General features: G+C 38.4%; 1 protein-coding gene across 7 annotated transcripts in view; it reads left to right on the forward strand.

Annotated features, from left to right (window-relative positions):
* The first annotated feature begins 7,257 nt into the window (after positions 1-7,257).
* Positions 7,258-19,606, forward strand: part of SPICE1 (spindle and centriole associated protein 1) — a 65,158-nt gene continuing 52,809 nt past the window's right edge. For 3 of the 7 annotated variants that reach the window (XM_017547753.2, XM_017547756.2, XM_017547755.2), the window contains exons 1-3: positions 7,264-7,357; positions 15,939-16,037; positions 19,036-19,083. In XM_017547753.2, coding sequence (XP_017403242.1) covers positions 15,939-16,037; positions 19,036-19,083 — 147 coding nt within the window. In that variant the 5' untranslated portion in view covers positions 7,264-7,357. Of the gene's footprint in view, positions 7,556-7,590; positions 7,785-15,938; positions 16,038-19,035; positions 19,084-19,606 lie in introns of those variants that run through there. The other 4 variants (XM_017547754.2, XM_017547757.2, XM_037745444.1 and 1 more) reach the window with 3 other exon arrangements.

Consider the following 19,606-nt stretch of genomic DNA (forward strand, 5'->3'; position numbering starts at 1 on the left):
CTACTTACCCTGTCCCCCTGTTTTGTACCTAATAAAAGTCAGAGCGTCCAGACACTTGGGGCCACTACCGGTCTCTCCTCGAATTGGCGGTAGTGGACACCTGGGCCCAAACTCTTTTTCTCTTGATCTCGGTGTATTGTGTCTTTATTTCTACAGCCTCTCGTCTCACACCTGTAGAGAAGGGCTGGACCCTACACTTCTTGCTATGGGAAACAGGCAAGGTAAGACAGGCCAAACAACATCTGAACAAAAGAACTAATTGGCTCTTCAAGATTGATCCTCATGGCCTTCAGGACTTATTCTCTTGGCCTGGGTTAGGCAACTGGTTCCGAAGCATCTTATGCGGACTGTTAATTATTGTTGTTTATATCAATAGCCATCATGATGTTGGTTCTTTGCATTCTATCTGAAGTTTTATATGTTTCTGTGCTGCTCTTTCATCAGTTATCAGGATGATGACACAAGTAAAAGGTCAAGAAAATCTTGCAATATGGTTAACTGTGGAGATAGCTGGAGAATCCCCAAGTGGTAAAGATATGGATGGATATTTAGCCTTCCCTAAATTGGTCAAGCTCTTGCAAGTGAGAGAATGACCAAAAAAAAAAAAAAAAAAAGGGCTGAGGCCAGGTATAGTGGCTCATACCTGTAATCACAGCACTTTGGGAGGCTGAAGTGGGCGGATCACCCAAGGTCAGGAGTTCGAGGCCAGCCTAGCCAACATGGTAAAATCATGTCTCTACTAAAAATACAAAAATTAGACTGGCATAGTGGTGCACATCTGTAATTCCAGCTTCTCGGGAGGCAGAAGAATCGCTTGAACCCAGGAGTCAGAGGTTGCAGTGAATAGAGATCATGCCATTGCACTCCAGCCTTAGCAACAGAGTGAAACTCTATTTAAAAAAAAAAAAAAAAAAAAAAAAAACAGAAAGAAAAAGAGAAAACAGAAAGGGCCAAGAGATTGAGGATTCGAAGGACAATCAAAGGACAATTGGACAAACCTCTGCAGCAGTTAGCCCAGAATGGTCAAGACTTGGCCATGGCTGCCAGCTTCCCTACTTCCCCACTTCCCCACCCCTCCGCCTCCGGCTGAAACCAACCAGATATTCATATGACTTATATCCCAGTTTAGGCATCTTAACTTACAGTGGTACTCAAGAATGTAGTAAAACTACACACACACACACACACACAGTGGAAATAAATGAAGATCACTCAAATGAGAATAAACAAAGGCCATTTATTCAGAGCTTGATATACATAGTAAGGGATTTTGCATTTGGCAGAGACTCAAAGACAGGCAAGGGAGTGGGAAAGGTTTATAGTGAAATAGAGGGAAACTTACAGGAATGCTCTGATTAAGGGTATAGGGAATCTGGATGTGGATTACCAACATGGTGAAACCCGGGTTCTACCAAAGCAGAGTGGCAGGACATCTTATGGTTTGGGGAGCATATTTGGATCATATTTGGAGCAACCAGAAAAGGCCAAATAAATAGCTTTCTAGAGGTATAACTGACAATCAACTTTATATATTTAAAGCATACCATTTAATAAGTTTTGACACACACACATACAGACGCACACACATGCAAGTCACCTATGTTATATACACACATGTACCTGTGGAACCATCACCACGGTCAACAGAATAAATATCCATCACCTTCCAAAGTTTTCTCACTCTTTTAAGTCTACCTTTACTGCCCCTCCCTGCTCCCTTTCCATTCCTAAGGAACCACTCACCCGCCATCGTTCTACGTTAGTTTTCATTTTCTGGAGTTTTATGTAAATGTAATCGCACAGTATGTACTTAAAATTTGGCTTCTTTCACTCAGCATAGTTATTTTGAGATTTATCTATGTTGTTGTGTGTATGAATAGTTTATTAGTTTTTGTTACTGTGCAGTGTTTTAGAATATACAATAATCTATTCTAATTTTTTCATTCATCTGTTGATGGATATCTGTTTCCTTACCCCAGTGATTGGCTATTACAAATAAAGCTGCTTTCATGGATAAGTCTTTGTAAGAACCTATTTTTTTTTTTCCCTTTAGTAAAGATCCAGAAATGGAATGACTGGATCATACAGTAGTGTGTTTTAACTGTATGAGAAACTGCCAAATTATTTTCCAAAGTTGTGAAACATTTTACATTCCTACCAGCAATGTATGAGAGCTCCACATCCTCCACATCCTCCACATCCTCAATGACACTTGGTATGGTCAGTCTTTTAATTTTTAGCCATGACAATAGGGGTGTAGTGTTATCTCACTGTGGTGTTAAGTTGTAGTTCTCTGATGACTAATGATGTTGTTGAGCACATTTTCAGATGCTTATTTGACATCTGCATATCTTGTTTAATGAGGTGCCTGCTCAAATCTTTTGCCCAGCTTTTAAAAATTGGCTTGCTTTCTTATTGATGAGTTTTGAGAGTTTAAAACACATTTCTGATGTGTCTTTTAACCAGATACATATTTTGCAAGGATTTTCTCCCAGTCTGTGGCTTCTTTGATGACTTAGCAGGTGATTCAAACAGGTTTTTAATTTTTATTAAATCCAGTTTATTGATTTATATTTTATGGATTGTGCTTTTGGCATCATATCTAAGATCCAAACCACATATTTTTTCCAGTGTTTTCTTTTAAGAGTGTATGGTTTTAGATTTTACATTTAGGTCAATGACATGACTTTAGTTAATTTTTTTTCATATGGTATATGATATAGATCCATTATTTTGTACATGTATATACAATTATTTGAGAAATATTTACTGAATGATCTGTCCTTTCTCCACTGTATTATGTCTGCACCTTTGAGGATAATCAGTTGTCCATACATGCATGAGTTTATTTCTGGACACTATCCTGTTTCACTGATATATTTGTTTATTTTTCGACTAATATTATGCTATTTTGATTATTGTAGCTTTATAATAAGTGTTGAAATTAGGTTGTTATAGTAACATAATTTTGCTGTTTTTCAAAGTTGTTTTGTCTATTCTAGGTCCTTTGCATTTTCATATGAATTTCAGAATCAGCTTATTAATTTCTACCAAAAACCTTTTGGGATTTTGATTGGGATTACTTGAATATAGAAGATCAGTTTGAAGTAAGTGACATTGAACAATATGGAGTCTTCCAGCCCATGAATGAGGTATGTCTTTACAAATTTAGGTCTTTAAAAATATCTGTCAGCAATACTTTGTAGTTTGTAATATACAAGGCTTTCATATCTTCTGTTAGATTTATATCTAAATATTTAATTTTTTGATGTCATAAAATGCATTTAAGATATTCTATTTCTAATAGTTCATTGTTAATATGTGGAATTACACTCAATATATACATATATTTTTTTGAGACAGAGTTTTGTTCTCTTGCCCAGGCTGGAGTGCAGTGGCACAATCTTGGTTCACTGCAACCTCCACCTCCCGGGTTCAAGCAATTCTCGTGTCTCAACTTCCCAAGTAGCTGGGACTACAGGTGTCCACCATCATGCCCAGCTTATTTTTGTATGTTCAGTGGAGACGGGGTTTCACCATGTTGGCCAGGCTGATCTCAAACTTCTGGCCTCAAGTGACTGGCCTGCCTTAGTCTTCCAAAGTGCTAGGATTACAGGCATGAACCACTATGCCTGGCCTACACTCAATATTTGTATGTTGATCTTGTATCTTGCAACTTCGCTAAATTCATGTATTAATTCTAATGGCATTTTTCTTTTTGCAGATTCTTTCTTTCCTTCCTTCCTTCCTTCTCTCCCTCCCTCCTTCCTTTCCCTTCCCTTCCTTCCTTTCTCCTTCCTTCCTTCCTTCCTTCCTTCCTTCCTTCCTTCCTTCCTTCCTTCCTTCTTTCCTTCCTTCCTTTCTCTCTCTCTCTCTTTCTCTTTCTTTCTCTCTCTCTCTCTCTTCTTTCTTTCTTTCGACAGGGTCTTGCTCTGTCATCCAGGCTACAGTGCAGTGGCATCATTATAGTTTACTGTAACCCTGACCTAATGGGCTCAAGAGATCCTCCCATTTCAGCTTCCTGAGTAGAACCCCTGGGCTCAAGTAATCCTTCTGCCTCAGCCTCTCCAATAGCTAGAACCATAGGCACAAGCCACTATGACAAGCTACGATTTTTTTTTTTTTTTTTTTTTTAGAGACAAGATCTTGCTATGTTGCTGAGTCTGGCCTCAAACTCCTGGCCTCAAGCACTTCTCCTGCTTTAGCCTCCTAAAGTGCTGGGATTACAGGTGTGAGCCACCACGCCTGGCCTCTTTTTATAGATTTTATTGAGTTTTTACAAAGATATTCACTCCACTGGGAATAAAGACATTTTTCCTACACAATCTGAATGCTTTTCATTTATTTTTTCTGTCTGATGGCACTGACTGGAACCTCCAGTACAATGCTGAATAGATGTCGTGAGACTAGACCTTCTTGTCTTCTACTGATCTAAGGAGGAAAGCTCCAGTCCAGTCTTTCACCATTATGTATCACGTTAGATGTAAGTCTTTTGTAGATGTACTTAATCAGGTTGAGGAAGTTTCTTGCTATTTCTAGTTATCTGAGAGGTTTCTATTAAGACTGGATATTGGATTCCTTCTTTCACAAAACGTTAGGACACAAACACAATTTAACCAAGTTCTTACCACTTAAAAACCAGTTGGCCTATTGTCCAGTTTCCAACATTTTGTTTCTTATTTCCACTTGAGACCTCATCAGAATTTCATTTACTGCCAATACTTTGATGATGACCACTTCAGACTGAGACTTTTTGTTTTTACAGCTCTCCTGTTCTTCTGAGCCCTTTATAGTCACATCCCTTTATAGTCCAGCCTCTTCCAATTATCCAGTTCCAAAGCTGTTTCCACATTTTTAGGTAATTGTTACAGCAGCACCCCACTTTTCGGTACCAATTTCTGTTTTAGTCCATTTGGGCTACTATAATGAAATACTTTCATCTGGGTAATTTATAAATAACGGAAATTTGTTTCCCATCGTTCTGGAGCCTGGGAAGTCCAAGATCAAGGCACTAGCAATTTCAGTGAACGGTGTCCTCATATGGTGGAAGGGTGAATGGTGTGTCTTCACATAACAGAAGGGCAAAAAGGGCAAAAGGACCAAACAGGCTTCCTAAAGCTTTTTTTTTTAAAGGTACGAATCCCATTCACAATGGGCAGAGCCTTCAGAATCTGATCACCTCCCGAAAGCCCCACCTTTTAATACTATCACATTTGCAAACTGTCACATATAAATTTTGTGGGGACACATTCAGACCATAGGAATGGCTTGTTTACAAGTGTGTTCTTTTATTCCCCCAATTTTGAGGAATTTTCCAAGAATTATTCTGTTACTGATTTTTAATTTAATTACATTATGGTCAGAGAACATATCTTGCATGACTTGAATCCTTTTGAATTTATTGGAATTTGTTTTATGGTCCAGTTTATTGTCCATATTCTAAACTTTCTGTATATGCTTAAGAACCATGTATGTTCTGTCAATTGTTGGAGTGTTCTATAAAAGTCAATCAGGGCAAGATTGTTCAAGTTTCTTAAAAACTTGTTGATTTTCTGCTTACTTGCATTACAAATTATTCAGAAAGGGGCACTGAAATCTTTGACTATAATTGTGGATTTTTCAATTTCACACTGCAGTACTATCAGTACAATCTCTGACAATGTGACAATCTCTGCTAAAAGGCAGAAAGTTTAGGCAATTTACATTTAATATGATTCATGATATGAGTCTGTCATCTTGCTATTTCTTTTCTATTTCTCTATTTTCTTAGTTTTTTCTTGTTTTATTCTTTTAATCAAGTATTTGTTTCATTATCCTTTATATGACTTTTGTAAGCTTTTAACAATAACTTTTATTGTTTTAGTGTTGGCTTTAGGGTTTATAGTATTACATCTTTAGTTTATCATAGTCTATCTTTAAGTGTATCAGGAATAGTATAAGGGTCAGGTGTGGTGGCTCATGCCTGTAATCCCAGCGCTTTGGGAGACCAAGTAGGGCAGATCACCTAAGGTCAGGAATTCAAGACCAGACTGACCAACATGGAGAAATCCTGTCTCTATTAAAAATACAAAAATTAGCCGAGTGTGGTGGTATGCACCTGTAGTCCCAGCTACTTGGGAAGCTGAGGCAGGAGAATTGCTTGAACCTGGGAAGTGGAGGTTGCAGTGAGCTGAGACTGTGCCACTGCACTCCATCCTGGGTGACAGAGTGAGACTCTATCTCAAAAAAAAAAAAAAAAAAGGAATAGTATAAGGATTCTAGGTTGACAGTTTTTTTTTGAATATGTTTGAACTGTTATTCTGTCTTCTTGCTTCCTTTGATTCTAATGAGAAACACCAAGTTAAGGAGATTCTAATGAGAAACACCAAGTTCCCACTGTTCTCTAAACTTCAGACACATTGGACTTCTTCCTGTCCCTTGCATTTTCCATGTCTTTGCACATGCAGCTTCCTCTGCAGGAATGCTTTTCCCTTCCCCACTGGCCTACTCCTGTCTCAGCTTTCCTGAGTAATTCAAATATTACTATAATAACAAGCTAAGTATTTGGTTAGAGTGCTTCCTTCTTAGCACTCATCATAATTTGATATTTTTGTCATTGATAACTGTCTGCTACCATGCTGTAAGTCCTACCTTGCCTGTTTTCTACCCTCCATACAACCTAGTTCTCCAGCACATTTGTAGGTTGTAATAAGCATTTTTTTTTTTTTTTTTTTTTTGAGACAGGGTCTTGAGTTGTAGCCCAGGCTGGAGTGCTGTGGCACGACTGGCTCTCTGTGGCTTTGACATCCTGGCCTCAAGCGATTCTACCACTTCGGCCCCCTGAGTAGCTGGAAACACAGGCATACTCCCAAGCCCAACTAATTCTTTAAATTTTTTGTAGAGACGAGGTCTTGCCATCTTGCCCACACTTGTCTGAAACCTCTGGGCTCAAGCAATCCTCCTGCTCATATCTCCCAAAATGCTGGGATTACAGTACTAAACATTTTAAACAAATGAATAGAGATAAAAGCAAATTAAGTGAAATGTGAAGTCTGGTGAGGCCAGAAACATGTTTCTTTTAGAGAATTCTGGAGGCAGTGGCTAATGCTACATGCCTATTCTTTAATGATTTGCCCTGAACCTTACAGAGACCACACTTCCAGAGAGCAAGAAACACCGCCACCTTAGACTCAGAACCCAAGCTAGGCTGTGGGAAGCGCCTGCGCACTGGGTTCGCCGGATATACGCAAGGGCGTGGGGGCGGGGCTCTGGTAACCTAGGTAACAGCCCGGAAGCCGCGGGCTGGGTAAACCTGTGGCACGCTCAGCGGTTCCGGAGCTTCAAGTTGTGGTGGCGGCGGCAGTCGGGAAACGGCAAGGCAGGTTGAGATGATGGATTGGAGGCTTGCAGCTCGCAGCCCCAAAGAGCCTTGGGGACCTGGGCTACAAAAAACGAGTAGGGGAGAACGGTGGTGGCGTCTCACTGCTCCCTGGGATGCAGGCGTCCGGTTGGGGAATCATTACTTCAGGAAGCGCTGCCGCGGCTCTGTGTTTTGAGAGTGCAAGTGCGTGTCAGGGTGCGTGTCTGGGTGTGTTTGTGCGCGGTGCCAGAGCACCCCGAGTGTGCGCGTGCGCACGACTTTCGGGAGCTTTTGCACACAGCTGGAAATAGGGAGTACTCGATTGTAGCGTTCGGGGGATTTACCGTCTAGCAGGAGAGAAGCAAACTATCCACGGTGCTTTGGGACCGGGAGAGTCATTTAAAACGCTGGATGTCAGAGGGGCTTCTCAGAAGGCTTCGCCTGTGTGAGTTTTGAGGAGTCCTTGGAAGTTAACCCGGTAGAGAAGAGAGTGAGCCTGACGGGTGTTCTAAGCAGAGAGAAAAGAATGGTTGCAACTATATGTGAGGCAAGAGCTTGGTTTTAGGATTGTCGGAAGATGTGAGAGAAGACTGGAAAGAAAGGTCAGCCGGGCCATATGGGGGAGAGGGTCTTAATGCCAAGCTGAGTTGAATTCCACTTGACCATGGGGAGCCATTCGAATCTTTAGAGGAAATAAGTAAAGGGTTGAGAGCTATTCTTTATCCATGCATATAGGTAGCGTTGATTGAACAGTGTTTGGAAAGAATTCTTGTTTCTCTTTGGTCAGCTTTCCACACCAGTCCATGGATTTACTAAATCCCGTTATAGCTATCCCCGTTTAAAATTCTTCAGTGGCTTCCTGTGGCCTTTAGGATAGTGTTCCAATTGCTGTGGCTCCCAAGACTACAATCTGCCCTCTGCCTTTCTTCCTCCTTTAACCTCTCATCCTCTCAGATCTTTGTTAATTGAACCGAACTTCCCAAACTCTTCGTAAATGCATTTTCCCTTGCCTGGAATGTTTTTTCTCCTGCTTCTAACTTTTATTCATATTTTAGCTCTCAGTCAGTGCAAACATTTCTGGGGTTATTACAGAGAGGAGGCAGCTTTTTCTTACCGCACAGAGTTAGGTACTTTCATGGCACACAGAATTTACTTCTCATGCTACCCTCGGTTGAAAATACTTGTTTAATTTGGTCCTCTTAGAAACTCTAAACTCCGGAGGGGCATAGACTATTCTACTTTCTTGTTATAGCTGGTGCCTCGCTTTTAGGTGGTGCTTTCAAAATATTAGTTAAATTAATAAATGGATGATGAAGTGAGTGACTGAGGAGTGAAAGGGAGACTAACTAGAATAATGAGAGCCTGAACGAAAATATTTTTAGTAGAGATGGAGAAGGGCGGGCAAGAGAGATTTTTAGAGAAAAAATTAGTAGATTCACCAAGAGATAAGGAACAGGTGATGCTGAGGTTTTAAATTGGAGGAGCTAGATTCCTTGCCTGATTCACCAAGAGATATGGAACAGGTGATGCCGAGGTTTTGAATTGGAGGAGCTAAATTCCTTTTCTGGTTCGCCAAGAGATATGGAACAGGTGATGCTGAGGTTTTAAATTGGAGGCGCTAGATTCCTTATCTGATTCACCAAGAGATAAGGAACAGGTGATGCTGAGGTTTTAAATTGGAGAAGCTAGATTCCTTGTCTGGTTCACCAGAAGATATGGAACAGGTGATGCTGAGGTTTTAAATTGGAGGAGCTAGATTCCTTGTCTGATTCACCAAGAGATAAGGAACAGGTGATGCTGAGGTTTTAAACTGGAGGAGCTGGAAGATTGTAATTCTGTAAATTCAGCTTAATTCAACATATTTATCGAGTCAACCAGTTATATGTCAGCAAGTAGAGATCCGAGGTATGATGATGAGCTGTATTTTGATATACTGTATTTGTGGTATTTTGGAGATATGTACAGTAGGTAGTTAGATATGAGCGTTTGTTGTTTTTGTTTTGTTTTGTTTAAGAGACAGAGTCACACTCTGTTGCCCAGGATGGCGTGCAGGGGCACCATCATAGCTCACTGCAACCTCCAACTCCCAAGCTCAAGCAATCCTCCCACCTCAGCCTCCCAAGTAGCTGGAACTACAGGCACGCGCCACCACTCCTGGCTAATTAAAAAAAATAAATTAGACAGGATCTCACTATGTTGCACAGGCTGGTCTTGAGCTGCCTCAAGCGATCCTCCTGCCTCAGCCTCCTGAGTTGCTGGAATTACAGATGCGAGCCACTGTGTTTGATGTTTTGAGGAAAGGTGTGAATCATTGATTTGGGACTCATTTTCACAGTATGTTTGTGTGTCCATACATTCCTAGCTTTGCTCAAGGGAGTAGGTGAGATCACTAAGGCAGAATGTGAACTGCCCCTTGATGATCAAGAAAGCAGCTCTATGAGAGCTGGCACCATATTAGACTTGTTTACTAGTGTCTTAGTTTAGTTTACTTAGTTTACTTGTATCTCTAATGCCTAGCCAGTGCTTGGTGTGTGCTGCACTCCCCCAAATAATTAATGAAAGGAGAGGGTATCTAATGAAAAGATAAGAGGACTGAGAACTGAGGTAGAACTGGGTGGAGATCATTAAGTTGTGTGTGCAGAGCGGGCAGTAGAGCCCATGAAGAAAAGGAGAAAATCATAGAAGAAAAACAGGAGAAAGGGTGTCCTGGAAGCCAAGGGAGGAGAGGGCTTCTAGGAGTGGGAGTGTGCAGAGCTGGAAAGGGCTGTTAGTATTTCAGTTTCTCCAAACAGACATAGATTTTCTTGGCTCTGCTAATTTTAGTATTTGATGTCTTAACACTGTAAACCATCAGAATACCTCTAGTCTTCCATTTTGACAATGAACTATAGCACATTTACGGTCTCTGGCTTCTGTAAGTGGCACAGAATTCCTTTGTTAGACCACAGCGTTTGATCCTTGGTTAAGAAAAGTATGGTTACTCTAATTGGTGGTGTTCAAGAGAACGCTTTTCAGTGCAAAGGTGGGGTCAGAGTTTTTGTAGTTAATGAAACTTGGAGGTAGAACTAATTGGCATATACAGGCTAAAGTGTACCTCTTCATGAAGTTGGATGGCAAGAGAAGGGCAAAGATGGCACAGCAGCTTAGCTATACCTGTGTCATCCTACCGTACACAGTAAACTACCACAGATTTAGTGTCCTAAAACAATTACTATTCATCATTTCACAAGTTCTGTGGGTTATGAGTTTGGACATGGCTTAGATTCTCTGCTTAGGGTCTTCCAAAGCTGTAATTAAGTTGTTGGCCAGTCTGTATTCTCATCTGGAGGCTCAGCTTGGTAAAAATCCACTCCTACATGTACTTAGGCCTTTGGCAGAATTTATTTCCTTGTGGCTTTATGACTGAGCCTCATCACCTCCCCACCTTGCCCTAGTTTCTTACTGAAGGACGTCCTCAGGTTCTAGAGGCTGCCTGCAGCTCCTTGAATTCCTTGTCTCTTGGCTTTTTCCACAGAGAGTTACAACTTGGTGGTTTGTGTCTTCAAGGCCAGCAGGAAAACATCTTCTGCTATGGTCTTCTAAGACAGATATGGTTACACATTCTTGTGTAAAATAATCACAAGAATGACATCTATCCTCACATTTGCCTTATTTTATTGGCTAAAACAAGTTAGAGGTCCTTCTCATACTTAAAGGGAGGAGATTATATAAGTACCACAAATCACTGGGGATAATTTTAAGGTGACCACAACCATTTTTAACCATTTTTTTTTTGCGTGTGTTTATATTAATTTCCATATCTCTGCTTAAAGTTTTTGTTTGGGTATATTGAATTTACAAGTCACTATTAGTGTACAAGTTTCTATGATTAAATAGATATTGCGATTCCTCAAGGACCTAGCAATAGAAATTCCATTTGACCCAGCCATCCCATTACTGGGTATATATCCAAAGGTTTATAAATTTTTCTATTATAAAGACACATGCACACGTATATTCATTGCGGCACTGTTTACAATAGCAAAGACCTGGAACCAACCCAAATGCCCACCGATGATAGACTGGACAAGGAAAATGTGGCACTTATACACCATGGAATACTACCAGCCATAAAAAATGATGAGTTCCTGTCCTTTGTAGGGACATAGATGAATCTGGAAACCATCATTCTCAGCAAACTGACACAAGAACAGAAAATCAAACACCACATGTTCTCACTCATACATAGGTGGGTGTTGAACAATGAGAACACATGGACACAGGGAGGGGAGCATCTCACACTGGAGTCTATTGGCAGGGGGTGGGGAAGGGGAATAGGGGAGGGACAGCATGGGGTAGGGAGGTTAGGGAGGGATTACATTGGGAGAAATGCCAGATAGAGGTGACAGGGGGATGGAGGCAACAAACCACGTTGCCATGTATGTACCTATGCAACAATCATGCATGTTCTGCACATGTACCCCAGAACCTAAAGTGCAATAATAATAAAAAAAAAGATACTGCTTCTTTTTCTAAATTTTTGATACTGGTGTATCAAGGACCTCACCTGTGAGAGAAAACAAGTGCTTGGACCTTTGGACAGCTGTTTTTGACTACTCATAAGCCTTTGCATATTTCAGAATCATGCCTGGTTTTTCAGAATCGAGCCTGGTGGAATTTTAGCTTCTGAATAAATAAAATATTCTGAATGTAACTTGAAATAATTTTTTCCCTATTTTTAAGAGTAACATAGGTTCATTGTAGAAAGTTTGGGAAATATAGAACCAAACAGAGGTAACCAATTTCTGGCAGAGTTTTCTGGCATGTACTTTAGAATTAGACCTGGTCTTGAGTGTCAGCTGCCGGCTCTGTTCATTATTATTTGTATGACTTTGAGCTATATACTTTCTCTAAGCTTCATTTTTCATTTTTTTGAATTTTAATATTCTTAATATTTTAAAATTTTATTTCAAGTTCTAGGGTACACGTGCGATATGTGCAGGTTTGTTTCATAGGTAAGTGTGTGGTTTGCTGCACCTATCAACCCATCACCTAGATATTCAACCTAGCATGGATTAGCTATTTTTCCTGATGCTCCCCCCCTCCCAGCTGCTGTCTGACAGGCCCCAGTGTGTGCTGTTCCCTCCCTGTGTCCATGTATTCTCATTGTTCAGCACCCACTTATCAATGAGAACATGTGTTTGATTTTCTGTTCCTGCATTCATTTGCTGAGGATAATGGCTTCCAGCTCCATCCATGTCCTTGCAAAGGACATGATCTCATTCTTTTTTATGGCTGCATAGTATTCATCGATGTATATGTACCACAATTCTTTATCCAGTCTATCAATCATGGGCATTTGGGTTGATTCCATGTCTTTGCTATTGTGAATAATGCTGCAGTGAACATCTGTGTGCATGTATTTTATAATGGGGATTATGGGATTACGATTCAAGATGAGATTTGGGTGGGGACACAGCCAAACCATATCAGCTGGGGTTCTAAGCACTTATATATTTAATTAGTTCTGTTTTATAGTTAGTGACAAAGCTGGGATGTAAACCCAGACAGTGATCCCAGACTGCATTCTTAGCCTTTATACTATATTGTCACTCAAGACAGAACAGGCCTCACAGGGTTGTGGGATCAAATGTGAAGTTCTTAGTAGGGATAAGTGCTTTATTAATAATACCTATATTCCAACATCATTGAGAATATAGCATACATTCAGTTCTGTATTCTACTTTTTATACTTCTTATGTATTTTAATATAATTTTAAACATTTTCCTTAATATAATTTTAATGGATACGTAATTCATCATATAGGTATACTGACATTTTATGACTCCTCTTTGTTTTTGCAGAGTAAATTGAGATCTAAGTGGTTAAAGATCTAAGTGTTTAAAATACACTAGACTTATTTCTTTGAATAACAATTGTTTTCATATCTTTTAAAATAACAGCTTTATTGAGCTATAATTCACCCTTTAAAGCATACGGTTCAGAGGTTTTTAGTCTATTCACATAATTGTACAACTAACATCTAATTCCAGAACATTTTCTTCACTCCCCAAAGAAACCGTATACCCATTAATAGTCATTCTCCATTCTATGCTGCCTCTAGACGCTGATAATCATTAATCTATGTCTCTGTGGATTTGGTTATTCTAGACACATCATATAAATGATATCAAACAATATGGGACCGTCTGTGTTTAGAACCCTTTCAAGATTCATTCATGTTGTAGCGTATTATCAGTACATTATTGCTTATTATTGCCAAGTAATATTCCATTGTGTAGATATACCACATTTTATTAATACAATCATCAGTGGGTGGACATTTAGGATGTCTCTAGTTTTTGTCTATTAAAAATACTGCTGTGACCTTTTATATACAAGTTTTTATGTAGACTTAAGTTTTCAGTTTTTTTGGGTGTAGTAAATATGTGAGTGGAATTGCTGGGTCATGTGGTTACTCTTGTGTTTAACTTGTTGAGGAATTGCCAACTGTTTCCAGGCTGCCTACACCATTTTATATTCCATGAGCAATATGTGAGGATTCTAGTTTTTCCATATTCTTGCCAGTGCTGCTTGTTGTCCATCTTTTTGATTATAGCAATCCTAGTTGGTGTGAAGTGGTATCTCATTGTAGTTTTGATTGGTAATTCCCTAATGACTAATTATGTCGAACGTCTTTTCATGTGCTTATTAGCCATGTATAGTATCTTCCTTGGAGAAATGTCTATTCAAGTCCTATTCCTGTTTTTAAATAGGATTTTTTAAATTGTTGAGTTGTAACAATTCTTTATATAGTCTGGATTCAAGTCCTTTGTCAGATAAATGATTTGCAGATACTTTCTCCCATTCTATTGGTTGTCTTCATCTTCTTGATTGTGCCTTCGAAGCACCAGAATTCTTAATTTTGATTAAGGTCAATTTATTTTTTTCTTTGGTTGCTTGTGCTTTTTGTGTCATTTCTCAGAAACCATTGCTTACCTCAAGGCTCATGAAGGTTTATTCCTGTTTTCTTCTAAGAGTTTTATAGTTTTAGCTCTTATGTATTTAAATCCATGCGTTTAACTTATGTATTTAACTTATGTCAATTTAACTTTTGAATATGATGTGAGGTGGGATTCCAACTTCATTCTTTTTCATATGTGTATCTGGTTGTCCCAGCACCATCTGTTGAAAAGACTATTCTTTTCCCATTGAATTGTCTTGGCACCCTTGTTGAAAGTAAACTGACTAAAAATGTAAGAGTTTGTTTTACACTCTTAGTTCTATTATATTTCATATCTTTTAAAATGGTGCTTATGGCTCTGCTGCTTACTGTGTGACCTTCATGGTTGGTTAACTTATGTCTATTAGTTTTCTCATCTGTAAAATGAGCAATAACTATTAAGTACCTCATGGGATTATTGTGAAGATTCAAGAAAATAATGTTTAAAGAGCTTAAAATAGTATCTGGCTTAGAGTAAGCACACAGTATGTGTTAGCCGATGCCATCATTACCACCTCTGCTATCATCATCATCGTTACCGTCATAATACTTAAATGTTGTTCTCTAACTTATATGTGACTTGTTTTCTTTGGCTGAATTGTAAATGCGGAAATTACATACCATGTTTAAGGAGTGAATGTTCTTGTTAAGAGAGAGTACAGAGTGCAAGGAAGATTAAGGACAAATCTTAAGAAATACTTGTATTTAGACATTTTTATTATAGTAGTAATTTTTATTTAAAAAAGTACTTAAGGAAAATACTAGAGTTCTTGTTTTAGGCTAATTGGGAGTAAGGGGGTCAGCTGGAAAGTTCTGTAATTTAGGTAGGTTAAAAGGTTCTGCAGCAGTCTTCATATGTGTATATACTGCCTTTTAAAAGTCATATATATGTATTGTAAAATCCTGGTGTTTGGAGATTATGGGCATTTTTCTAATTTGGTATAATATGTAGTCTAGTGTCCTTAGCATTGCTATTTAAACAGTGGCAAGCCAATGTTGGCAATTTAAAAATTATAGTTTAAAATCAATAATTATTAATTTGTTTAGCAGCGATAGAAAAAAATCAGTAATTAGCCCCATTTAGCATTATGTGACAGATATATTAGAAGTGATATCATACCTCATTTGTTCTCTAAAGGTTAGCAACCTTTATTTTCAGGTAAGCACATATGTACCTGGTATTGATTTTGAGTATTAGAGTGCTTAAAAAAGAACTCCAACTTTCTTTTGCCCTTTCCTCCCTTCACCTTACATTCATATTATTAGCTTTAACTGGCCTATTTTCTACTAATTGTGAATGTGTGTAACTAATGACATAGCTTATAACTACTGTTTTAGTTCTCTGCTTTAGGCCATAATTTTTGCATTCTTAGAGTTCTTTATTAATCATATATATACATGTTATTGACTTGAGACCTCCTTTATTATAATTATCAGTACCAACTTTTATTAGTTGTAAAATGAAAGAACTAAGTATTTTAATAGCGTGTTCCTTTCATCATGCTTGTTTTTCTTCTGACATTTTAAAATTTGTTTTTTTAGGTCTCCCCCCCACTCTGGTGATGCTTATTGCTTTTTCTTATATTTTAAAAAGTTGTTGTGATTATTATTCCTAGATGTCATTTGTCAGAGTGAACCGCTGTGGTCCCCGAGTTGGTGTAAGAAAGACACTGAAAGTAAAGAAGAAGAAGACTTCAGTGAAACAAGAATGGGATGTGAGTATAGGTGGGATAGTAAATAATGTAACATTACTCTGTAGGAATGGGCACAGAGATATGGCCCTAGTCATTCAAGATGGTGTTCTGAATGGGGCTCATCACGTAATAGGCTGGAATAGGTTTCTGGGCATGTGATAGTCTAGGTCTTGGATGGAAGAGCAGAATCCTTTGGGGGAAGTTTTTAGAATACACACGTCCAGACTGTAACCTCTATGTCCTTTGAAGAATTGGAATCTTAAGGGAATGGGGAGCATATTTAAAAGAAAGTCTTCTCACTTTCACTTTGAGAGCTCACTGCGTAAAGGCAACTCCAGCTTGCTGGTGTCACTGAAGTCTGTGAATTTTTTCGGTACCTTTTTTAGATTTGTTCAGAGCAACGAGTGATTTCATAACCATGTGAGTGCCATTTTTGGCTGAAAAAAAAAATAGGTGATCTTTGCTGTTTTATCCCATAAATTGCTCACTTCCAGAGGTTGATCAGTTTCAGAACAAATGTTCTCTTACAATGTAAGACAAGTCTCAAGCACCTGTGCCATATCATTTCTGGCTCCTAACCTGAATGTTGCATGGTGTTACCAAGGGGATTTATATCTTTTTTTTAAGAGACAGGGTCATGCTCTGTCACTCAGGCCGGAGTGATGTGTTGCCATAGTAGCTCAGTGTAACTTTAAACTCCTGGACTCCAGCGATCCTTCTGCCTTAGCCTCCTGGGTAGCTAGTTTGGATCTCAAGGATTCTTTTGAACTTGGAATCTTCTGGTTTGCAACCTACCATGTTAGCCAGATATCCTGGGCAAACTGACAGCCTTTGAAGTGGGGGAGGGGGACTTCTTTTGTTGCTGCCTGATTGGCTGTAAAATTTTAATAATAAGAATGTGACTCTAAGGTAAGGAAACTGATAAATAGGAAAAAAAAATATAACATAAGTATTTTCCTCTTCAGAGTGGTTACTTTGGGAAGTTCAGTACAGTTGACTTTTGAACAACATCACCTTTGAGCTTCACGGGTTCACTTATACTGTACATGATTTTTTTTTTTTCAATAAATATAGTTGGATGTATCCTTGGGTTCTACCTCTACAACCAAAGATGGATTGAAAATACATATGCAAAACCCGTATATGGGTTTTACATTGTGGAGATGCAATTATGTAGGATTTGAGTATGTGTAGATTTTGATATATGTGGAGATCCTGGATACTGTGGGACGACTGCATTTATTCCAGTATGCTGCTGTTGCTCAAAACTTAATTGAAACCTATCATTTGAAATTGCATTAAGAACCTTCGTCATTTTACTTTTTAGTATCTGCAGTGCTGGAAAAATCTTTTGTTTTTTGAAGGTAGACTGAACTTGGAAAATAGTCATAAGTCATTTGGAGTAAATGGTAAATGACGGAGAAGAGATGAAACTGATTAATACTGTCTTGATAACAATAGTGAGACATTTTCTGAAATGGCTTGTAGATTAGATTTAAAGACAATTTCAAAAAGTTTTAAACAACTAGTATTGATGGAATTATTTTCTTCCATGAGAACAAATTTCAAGCATATCATTTATCAGTATGCCTGAGTTTTTAAATGATTATTAAAAACAAAACAGTTCTCATGATCCTGTAGTACCTTTCTTTTACCTTTTCCTTTTTTTTTTTTTTTTTTTGAGACAAGGTCTTGATATTTTGCCAACGCTGGCCTCAAACACCTGGGCTTGTGATGCGATCTTCCTGCCTCCACCTCCTGAGCCTCCTGAGTAGTTGAGACTACAAGCACATACCACCATGCCTGGCTTTTATCTTTTACCTTTCTAAATCAGTGTAAAAGTAATAACAGTTTTCATATAGAAAAGCCTTGAGCTAAATATAAATCATGGCCAAAAAGTTTAGTCTTTGATCAGAATCTGTTTTGACTCTTTGTATTCCTCGTCACTTAGAAGTGAAACTAACTCATTTTATTTCCTGCCTTACCAAATCTGTGTGGCAAAATGGCTGAAGTTGCTTTGGAAAGGGCCAAGTTACAGGATTGCTACTTTGAACTGTGCAGGCTGTGTACCACACAATTTCAGGGGGTGCTATTTACATGGACTCTGATGTTGATAACTTATGGAGTTATGCAGTGTGGTAGCCCTGCCATGTTAGTGCCTTTTAAGTGACTTTTCACATTTTGTGAAATTATGCATTGCCCTCACATTTCATCTTTCATTGTAGTAGCATCTATGCTTAAGATGTTTGCAGACACAAACTGAACATCTCTATAGTGATCACACTTTTTTTTTTTTTTTTTGAGATGGAGTCTCACTTTGTTGCCGAGGCTAGAGTACAGTGGCATAATCTTGGCTCACTGCAGCCTCTACCTCCTTGCAAAGAGGTATTGCTTTGCAAGATTCCCTTGCATCAGCCTCCCGAGTAGCTGGGATTATGGGCACCCACCACCACACCCAGCTAATTTTTGTATTTTTAGTAGAGACAGGGTTTTGCCATGTTGGTCAGGCTGGTCTCGAACTCCTGACCTCGGGTGATCCACCTGCCTCGGCCTCCCAAAGTGCTGGGATTACAGGCGTGAGACACTGTGCCCGGCCAGTGATCACACTTTGTTTTAGGAACCTTTAGAGTTACATTGTGGAATCCTGGGATTCCATAGAACACAGTGTGAAAACTAAAACTTCAGTTAAACTTACTCATTTTAAATATATACTGCCATTTATTCATATACATATATTCATTTTCAGTATTTCATTGTTTTAATATAATGTATGACTGCTTGGTGAATACAGTATTTATTTTCTGTAAGACATCTAAAATTAGTCTGTTTTCTATAAATACACCTAACTAATATGTGTTAATATCTAAATTGAGAATACTGGTTCCTAGAAAGAGTTTTTGATTTTGAAACCATTTTAGCCATTAAAATCCAGTAAGTGTGTATATTTTATAAGAAAACTTTTTTTTCTTTTTTAAAGAAAGGCCACCTTTTTTTTTTTTTTTTTTTTTTTTTTTAACAGAATACTATGACTGATCTGACAGTTCATCGGTCAACTCCTGAAGATCTGGTAAGTTCATTATCAAAACTGAAGTCATTTATTCAGTGTTTTGTTTGGTATTTGACTTGTAACTTTTAGAATAGAAACTATATGCACTTCCTGGACGTTGTTCATTTATGTTTAATCTTGTTTATGTCTGTATAAAATCAAAAAGCTTATCTTCCGGACTTCCTGATTTTAGCTAGGAATATCAATCAGTATGTATTCGAATTTCATTAAATGTGTTGGGTTTATAGCTGAAATCTCTTTAATCTAGTACTGCCTGATGTACATCTATCTGCCTTTTAAAACAATCTGTAGATATTTTCAGCATTATTTGTTACTTCCCTATACAAACATATTGTTCTAGTTAGTGTAATAATTTATCCCTTGAATATGCCATGAATATTCCCATGTCTGAGCCCCTATTCCTTACTTGGAACAGTTTCTGTACCTTCTTTTCTATGTGTTCAAATATTACTTTACTTCCTTATCCTAGTTCAAGTTCTACTTTTTTTAAAGTTTCCACTTAGGTTTTTTTTTTTTTTTTTTT

The sequence above is a fragment of the Cebus imitator genome, unplaced genomic scaffold, assembly GCF_001604975.1.
Source record: "Cebus imitator isolate Cc_AM_T3 unplaced genomic scaffold, Cebus_imitator-1.0 Scaffold201, whole genome shotgun sequence".
In the NCBI taxonomy this organism is placed as follows: domain Eukaryota; kingdom Metazoa; phylum Chordata; class Mammalia; order Primates; family Cebidae; genus Cebus; species Cebus imitator.